This window comes from Phodopus roborovskii, unplaced genomic scaffold (assembly GCF_943737965.1).
Source record: "Phodopus roborovskii unplaced genomic scaffold, PHOROB, whole genome shotgun sequence".
Lineage (NCBI taxonomy): Eukaryota > Metazoa > Chordata > Mammalia > Rodentia > Cricetidae > Phodopus > Phodopus roborovskii.
In genome coordinates, this window is record NW_026126413.1 from 6,177,744 (window position 1) to 6,186,421 (window position 8,678).

The 8,678-nt window shown below is 44.4% G+C and overlaps 1 protein-coding gene across 3 annotated transcripts; it reads left to right on the forward strand.

Annotated features, from left to right (window-relative positions):
* Positions 1-498: 498 nt before the first annotated feature.
* On the forward strand, positions 499-8,362 carry Mtx3 (metaxin 3). 3 transcript variants are annotated; one of them, XM_051182975.1, is made up of 9 exons: positions 499-648; positions 895-964; positions 1,305-1,381; positions 2,610-2,702; positions 3,141-3,323; positions 3,423-3,499; positions 4,517-4,674; positions 5,895-5,983; positions 8,031-8,362. In XM_051182975.1, the coding sequence occupies exons 1-9, from the start codon at positions 568-570 to the stop codon at positions 8,139-8,141; spliced, it is 939 nt and encodes a 312-aa protein (XP_051038932.1). In that variant the 5' UTR covers positions 499-567; the 3' UTR covers positions 8,142-8,362. The 3 variants fall into 3 exon arrangements, with proteins under 3 accessions (XP_051038932.1, XP_051038934.1, XP_051038933.1); XM_051182977.1 differs by lacking the exon at positions 5,895-5,983 and having other exon boundaries at positions 8,031-8,134; XM_051182976.1 differs by lacking the exons at positions 5,895-5,983; positions 8,031-8,362 and adding an exon at positions 5,028-5,278.
* The last annotated feature ends 316 nt before the right edge of the window (positions 8,363-8,678 follow it).

Below are 8,678 nucleotides of genomic sequence, written 5' to 3' on the forward strand. Positions count from 1 at the left end.
CCAGTTTTCCAGCCCCGTTAAACTTAGTTTGGGGAGAGCAGTCGGAGCAGAACGCAAGTTGTTCCAGATTGAAGGAGAAGCGCTGCGAGCAGGTAGGAGTCCTCTGTCAAACTTTAGAACAGGGTTCATTATTAGTGAGTCCAGTCACGTTAACATAGGAACGGCAACCGAAACTGAGACGGGACTGTCAGGCAATGGCCCATCATAAAGCCGATCACTTTACGGGCCTACCGTGTACCAACCAGCTGCATGTCATTTGAAAGTGTCTGTGGGAACAGTCACTGTACAGGTTTCGGTGTACCATAGTGATGTCAGCAGTAATTCTGCATGCCATCAGTACGCGGAGGACGTCTGGCAGGTCTGGTCCCCTTACGGCACAGTCCTTTTAGCTTCCAGTCTGGTTAATTCTCTTTCAAAGCCTGGGCGCCGTCCCTCCTGCCTGGGTCCAGAGCCGGGAGTCGTCAGCCCCCGTTCCTCGTCCCGCCCCACCCGCCTCCACCGCCACTCCACGTGCTGGAGAGTGGGCGGCAGGAGTACTTCCGGGTGAGGGAGGTCGGCCCCGGCAAGATGGCGGCCCCCTTGGAGCTCAGCTGCTGGGGAGGTGGCTGGGGGCTCCCTTCGGTGCACAGCGAGTCCCTGGTGGTGATGGTGAGGCCTCCGGGCGGGCCGGGGCGCGGGGGGGGGGGCTGGGCTGGCTTGCTGCGGGCTCCGCCGGGCACGGGCGGGCCTCTCGTGCGCCTGGCAGCGCCGTGCCCGGCAGCGGGAAGCGGGAAGCCGGCCTGCGCGGCCCCGACTGCAGGCGGGGAGGGGCGCGGGCGCGCGGACAGCCTTCAGAGCCGCTCTGCAGGCCTGCACGACTCCGTCTGAAATGTCTCCTTGCAAACTCTGTTTCAGGCTTACGCCAAGTTTTCTGGCGCACCCTTGAAAGTCAATGTCATAGATAACACCTGGAGAGGATCAAGAGGTACAGGATAAGCTTCCGCACGCCCCTTTCTGCCCTTTGCACCCTTCTTGTGTTTAAAGCCATGGCTGTGTAGCCCTACAGTACTTAGGGCGTCTTAGCTTCTTGCAGTGACCTTAGCTGTGATTTGATCACTCTGAGTAATGACTCAAAGTGCAGGCCAAGTCTGTGGAAAATAGGAAAAACGAAAATGCTCTCCAGAACTGCTCCTTGAGAAACCACACAAAAAAAGCAAACGTTCCTACTCACGCTCTCCCATGTACAACTGATACAGTTTTAAAGTATTGTAATCTTCAGAATAAATCATGGTGTTTGCTTGTGTGTAAACTGTGTTTGATTATAGGTGACGTACCGATTTTGACAACTGAAGACAGTGTTGTTTCTCAGCCTGCAAAAATACTAAACTTTTTAAGAAGACAGGTGGGTTGCACCTTTTGAAGATGTAGTTTTCTGCATGTTACCCTATTATTATTTTAGACTGGGTTATACTGGAGAGTACCCTGGCTGCCACTATGCAGCACAGACCAGCATCAAATGCTAGGGTTATAGGCATGACCCATTTCACCTGGCACCCTGTATGACTTTTTATTTGTTTGTTTAGTTTTTGTTTTTTTTCAAGACAGGGATAACCCTGCCTCTGCCTCCTGGGGGCTGGGATTAAAGGTATGCACAGCCACTGGACTGGCTTTTATTTTTAATTCATTTTAAGGTGGTTTTATTTCTTTCAATTCATTGGTCAACTGGGAATGCCTAGATTTTGATGACAAAAACAAACAAACAAAACAAAGACTTGCTTACCATTGCCATGAAACCCGCTTTTTACTGAGATTTGGAAGTCATGGTGAAGTATGTGCAATGTATATTTTTGTGAATTTATTGAAATAGATGTAAGAAGATTCAGTGTAATTACTCAAGATTACTCTGGTTGATAGCATCGCCACTGTGGTCTCATTGTTGCTATTCATGTCCTGCTAAGAGTGGCCCTGAGCTCCTACCAAATTGCAGCTGTTTTATTTTTGGCTGGAAATTGAACCTGGGGCCTTGTGACTGGTGATTGTCTAATCACTCCATTACTGAGTTGTATTCCCCAGCTTTGTGTTTCACCTTTAAAAAACCATGTGTCTGATAGTTGTATGCTTTATGAAATGATATATCTAAAATACGTGAAAGTGTAAACACTTATGTAGTAAATCCGTGATGTTTAAGCATAAAGATTCACATAAGCACAAAAGCTATAGTTGGTTTGTCAGTACAATGGGAAAAAAAAACCCTGTACCATTAAAATTTAAGCATATTCACAATTGAAGAGTTTCCTTTTTTATGGAGAAAAACATTAGGAAAGAACTATATGTTTTTTCCTTTCCTGTTAAAAATACTTACTTTTACTTGGTGACTTTACCACATGCCACCCTCTGAACAAAGGTCATTAATGAGGAACAAAACCATAGAAGTCAGCTGACACATTATGAGCAACACTTTTTCCGCTTTGTGAATGGTGTGGCTCTGAGAACCCTCTTTCATTAATAGTATTCACTGGGTTAGTATCCCCTCCCATGTCAGGTTTGACATTTGTGAGGAGTTGTAATTTGCTTGGCTTCCTTTGGGATGTTCTCTGATCTCTGAGAGGTTTTGTTTTGATTTTGAGTAGAAATACAATGCTGACTGTGAACTCTCAGCAAAACAAGGGGCAGACACCCTGGCGTACATCGCCCTCCTGGAAGAGAAACTTCTCCCTGCTGTGGTGAGTGTTTCTGAATGCTGCAGTAATGTAGTGATTTAGTGAGAATGTTGTAGTCTGTTTGGAAAGAACAAAAGGAGGGGATCTTAAAGAGGAATTTTCCCATATATGTCTTACCTTTTATATTATGACAAAATGTTTGCTTGCTTGCTTGGCTAGGGAAACATTCTACCACTGAGTTCCACTCCAGCACGATAATACTGTTTTTGAAATAAACACTACCAATAGAAGAGGAAACTTTGTTCCGCCTATAGAATTTGTTATATTGTAGTTCACTCATTCAGTGAGTATTTATTGAGTACTTAGTATGCGCTAGGCTCTATTCTGGATGCTGAGATACAGCGATCAACAAAATTCATATGTTTAAAATGACCTCATTGATTGAGTGATGTTTATTTTAGCAAAAGAACATCCCTGTAATTGTTTTACCTTCCTTGGCAGCTTCACACTTTCTGGGTTGAGAATGACAATTACTTTACTGTGACAAAGCCATGGTTTGCCTCCCGTATCCCCTTCCCTCTAAGTTTAATCCTGCCTGGAAGGATGTCTAGAGGAGCCCTGAATAGAATTCTCTTGACAAGGGGAGAGCCGCCGCTCTACCAAATCCATGAAGTGGAAGCACAGGTATGAGATTCTCCCAGCGAGCACTAGGGAATGGAGAGGGGAGGCACTGGTGGCCTTTCCTGGAGATGCTACCTCCAAAGTATCTTTCATCCTTTTCAGATATACAGAGATGCCAAGGAGTGCCTAAATCTTCTGTCAAACAGACTGGGAACATCTCAGTTTTTCTTTGGTGACATGTGAGTAAATTCCATTAAAAGTCATTTTGCTATAAGCCACCTTTTTGATAGTTTCAACCAGTGTGCTTGAAAAATGCTTGACTTACGGCTTTCTTTGTCCTGTTACTATAAAAAACCTCATAAGCTTCTGTCAAGTTGGAAAACACTATTTCCAGTGACCTAAAGCTATAACCCTGGGCCATGACCACTCCACTCCTATTTGGCTCTAGAATAAGCTATCTCTTATCCCTTAAAAAAGAAAGAAAAAAAAGTCTGGACCAGTGTTTTGCTGGTCCAGCCCCGCCCCAATAGCCACTGGGCTTCCTCCTCCAACAGGGCAACAGGCCATGGGCCCCTGCTATGTGTGTTGTACACATGTTGCCAGGCCCTGCTTAATGAACACCTTGAAGGAAGTCACCCAGCTTTTCCTAAGTCCCAGCGCTGGTACTTTTTGGACATGTGTGGACTGTTGATACTTATTAAATATATAAATATAATTTATAATTTGTATTGTGTAAACAAGAGTCATTTTGATATGCCGTGCATTGTGAGATAAAGGCAGTTCTTCCAGCCCCCCAAAGATGAGTTTTTCACTTCAGAAGGGGACCTGGGGTATAACTGTGTGGCAGAGCTCTCAGATGGCGCTCATGAGGCCCCGGGTTCAATTCTTATCTCAGGAGTTACTTGGCTTTTATAGGAATTTTTTTTTTCCATTGGTGTTAATCTTATATTAGCTTAGTGTGCCGCATAAGTGGCTGTGAAACTATCCAACATTACTCCCACCCTGCTTCCAATCCATACTGTTTGTGGATTACAACCTTCACTTCTTCTGAATAAAATAAATGGCTAGGATATTTTAAAAACTGCTTAGAAGATAAAACCCTGTGTGCTTCACTTTTGCAAACAGAAATGATGGTAAACCATTCAGAGCATGATGCTGCCTATTAGACTTAACAGATAGTTTGCAGGGCATTTTAAAAATATGGTCCAAGTCGGTCTTCTCTTAAGTGCTCTTGACAGAGAGTCCTTTGTTTCCAGGCCTTCCACCTTGGACGCCTACGTGTTTGGTTTCCTTGCACCTCTTTATAAAGTGCGTTTTCCCAAAGTTCACTTACAGGAGCATCTGAAACAGCTTTCCAACCTGTGCCGCCTCTGTGATGACATCCTAAACAGCTACTTTAGGCATGGGCCTGGGGGTAAGTCAGCTTTTAGTTAGCTAATGTTTATTCAGATTGGGTGTTTTAATAGTCTCCTGGCAGTGGAGATGTGGGCCAAGTCTGGCTCATAGCTTTAGGGCCTGGCGGTCTTCCGGTTACATCTGCTGCCATGTTCTTATTTACACGGAGAAAGCAGCATGTGACCCCACCATCCTCTGCACTTCACACATTCTGTGTATCTTCTTTATAAGTATTGCCGCCCCCCCCCACCAAGTGAGTCCCTTTCTTCTAAAAGATTAGACCACATCTGTGTTGAGTCCCTGCTGAAAAGTAGTATTTATCCTCGTGCAAATAGGCAGTTGCTTTAAATGATTCTTACCTGCTGCTTCCAGCATTTTCCTCCATGAACAGAAATCAGTAGCAGATTGACTTTGGTGAGGTACACTCCCATGATTCCACTACTTGAAAACTGATTGCACCAAACTGGACATATAGTAAGTAGAGGGCTCTTGGCACTTAGGATGGAATTCTCTGACTGGGGGCATTGTGCTTAAGGGGCTGGGCGCTAAGTTTTTATTTGTAGAGGTGGCTGAAGTTGTCCTTTAAGAAACAGAAGTTACGAGATAGCTGGCTTAGGTAGACAGGCTACTTTTATTCTTTTTGTGTTATTTTTTTGTGGTGGATTATCTGCTTTACATATAGGAAAGTCTAGAAAATGGGAAGTTAGGGGACCAAGTATCATCCAACCTTGTCACTCTGGAGCGGTGGCTAGCAAACGGTACCACACAGCTTTTCCCTACTTCCCAGTCAATCCCAGAAGGCTCTGTCTGCTATTAGAAAGCCCTTTAAATGTCTCGGGTGCCTGGCGAATAGCTGTTAGAGAATCGGTACCTTAGCAAGATGGCTGTAGCGCATTACAACTGATGACCTATATAAGTGACCAGGGAGGGGCAAGATAACCCCGAGACCACCGTGCCTTCAGTACCCACTGTAGCTGGCTGCATATCCTGTGGCTCAGTGCCTTCCAAGAACACAATTCAGCGTTTTCCTTTCTGCTTTCCTGTGGAGCACCGCTGCCCCTCCTAACTTTGCCCTGCACCCAAATGTGTTTGCTCTTTCCTGTTCTCCTTTTGGGGTGGCTGGGGGCCCAATTGGGAAGGTGGGGAAGCTGAGAACATTTTTTTTTTCTTCAGTCCTAAACAGCTTGAAAGCCTTTCAAAGTTTTCTTTCTCTCCCTGGTTTCTCTCCTGGCTTCCCAGGTCTCTTTCCAGCCGGGCAAGAAGTGATAGACGCAAACCTGCAGAAACTCACACAACTTGTAAATAAGGAGTCCAACTTAATCGAAAAGGTCCGGTTGCTTCAATCATTTCCCTTTCTGCGGGAATGCTGCTGTTTGGGTTGTGTATTCACTTCACCCTCTCAGTTTTAAAGAGTTTACTTTTCAAAAGGCTGTTTATGTACACTCTGAGTGGATATTTATTTAATGTGGTGTTTTGAAGCCAGTAGTGGTCTGATTGCACTGAGGGAAAATGGAATAATTGCATTGGGTCTGTCTTTTGCCTTTTACTGTAGAATTGGCATTTATCAAGTTGGGTGACATAAAAATTACTTTAAAGACAGCAAATGAGAACAAGCCTCGCTTGCTATCCTTGCTCTATCCTGAAATCACTTTCTGCTGGGTCTAAGCACTCATTCCCTCTTCCCTGTCAGTCATGTCTGGGTGGGCTCTATTCCCTTGCTCAGTCCAGTATGCATCCTATGAAGATGTTTACAGAGTGCTCATGCCGTTTCAGGAGCTCGCTCATTTAGTAGTTTTAAATATTTAACATAGATCCTCCCCCGTCCCCCCGAGATAAGGTTTCTCAGTGTAACAGTCATACTATAGTCCTGGCTGTTCTGCAACTCACTTTGTAGCCCAGGCTGGCCTCAAACTCACGGAGATCTTCCTGCCTCTGCCTCCCAAGTGATGGGATAAAAAGTGTACACCACCACCACCCACCCAGGTAGTTTCCATTTTCTATATGTGTAGAGTCCATGACAGATAAGGCAGGGGAACTATGAAATACCAGCACAGACAGAAGGTAAAATCAGGAGCTCCGTCTCTACTTTATCATGTCCACCTTGGGGCCTTATCAGCTTATGGGAATCTTTTTAGACCAGCAGGTGTTCATATGTGCTCTTCTGTAGGAAGTGTGTGATAGTTGATAAAACATAGTAAAGCAAAGGCTCTTCTTAGTCATCGCCGTTCACAGCTTATAGTAGTGCTTAAGAGAGACAGTAATGCTTGAGAGACAGTTCTTGCAGAAGAGCAAATGCTGCTTGCTACAGTTGTTCTCTGGTCACATTTTCCTATTTGAAAATTTAAAATTAATCTTTTATTTTCTGTCCTCTGTAAACCTTACACACACACACACACACACACACACACACACACACACACATTTTGCTAAAATGTTTCTTCCTTGCTCTGAAATCATCCTGAGAAAACAAGGGGGAATTTTAAATATTCTACATTTATACAGAGCTCTAAGAACAGCCTGTCTATTGGGTGAATGATAGGATATTATTTTCTGTTGGTTTTGTGGTTTGATAGCAGTTGCTTTCAAGTTTTGTAAAACGTGAAGTTGATGGAGAACTCAACACCAGTACGCACATCTTTCATCTTCTGCAATGCTCTGGGGTGAAGGTGAGGTCTGAAAATGGACTGAGGTCTGAGTAATCTACCCTAGTGTCCCAGGGGTACTAGAGTGTGTCTGTGCATTTCTTGGGCATTTTCTCAATAGTCTTGATTTTTCTCTAAGGTTGGCTTAGAAGTGATGAGTGTTTGAAGCCGTTGTCCTTGCTAGTTTCCCCAGCATCCTTTGGCCTACATACTCTAAACTTGGGGGGCGAGGTGTTGCAGGCATTCTCTTTAAGTTTGGAAAAGAGGAGTTAAAAACAGGTGTGTTAGAATCAGAAAACATGGTTCATGACACTAGCTTTAGGATCTGGAACGGGGGACTTCTCTTGTCTGAGCCTCGTTTCGTCATCTCATACAGGGTGGGACTGTGCCTGTTCCTCAGTGTGTAGGGAGGAAAGGCAGAGCACATTTAGAGGTATCGAGCTTACCCTTACTTATAGAAAGTGTCTTAAATGAGTATCTGATCAAGTTTAGCACCATATGCTTTTTTGTGGAACTTGGTATAATTTTGTGATGGGGCAAGCATGAGCCATATTGCTTTTCGTGGATACTGAGTCAGCTGGTATTTGTGAGCAACTGTCAGAGAACTGTTCCATCCTCAGTCCTGCAAACATCCAGTTCTGCTCTCTTCCAGGCTGTAGTCTAGATGGGGAGGCCACAGTCCACAAAAGAGGAGCCTTGGCCTTAGTCAGCTGTGTCTTTCTGCTTTCTACAGATGGATGACAATCTCCGCCAGAGCCCTCAGTTTCTTCCTCGGAAGCTGCCAACCCTCAAGCTGACTCCAGCCGAAGAAGAGAGTAATTCCTTACAGCGGCTGTCACCCTGACCGTTGCAGCCTGTCATAGCTCAAGTCTTGAGATTGTTTGCAGTAGTTGCTTATACCGAGTGCACAGAGACCAAAAGAAAAAATGCTGTCATAGCTATAAGGAAGACTGTAAGGCAGAAGGAGCTGTATGTGACTTTCTGTTTTAAACTAGAGAAGCTTTTATTTCATCTTGGCAGTGCATTTGAAGTAAAGGTGAATGCTAAGGGAACTGGGCGGGCGGGTGGGTGGGGCAAATACATGGTACTGCATATAGAAATCCTGCCTTAATCATGGCAGATCTTTGCCTGTGGTTCAGGGGTTGCTGACCAAAAGCTGCAATTCTGTTTTCAATGAGCCTTTTTAATTTATTTAAGTTAATTTATTAACTTGTTTTTCTTAGTCCTGTCTTAATACTTACTGTGTGGCTTTTGGCTGAGATCTTATTCTTTTTAGAAGTCTGATGCCTATTTCAGGAACTAGGAAAAATAGAAATTATTTCAATAGAAAAGCCTGAATTTAACTTTAAAAAGCAATTACCCTCTTGTAAGTCTGATCCTT

Bases quoted from the DNA above. Each gene is read 5' to 3' on its own strand.
- Mtx3 (XM_051182975.1), top strand. From the start codon at position 568: ATGGCGGCCCCCTTGGAGCTCAGCTGCTGGGGAGGTGGCTGGGGGCTC. The intron at 649-894 runs GTGAGGCCTCCG...ACTCTGTTTCAG, and splicing joins GCGAGTCCCTGGTGGTGATG to GCTTACGCCAAGTTTTCTGG. The intron at 965-1,304 runs GTACAGGATAAG...GTTTGATTATAG, and splicing joins CACCTGGAGAGGATCAAGAG to GTGACGTACCGATTTTGACA.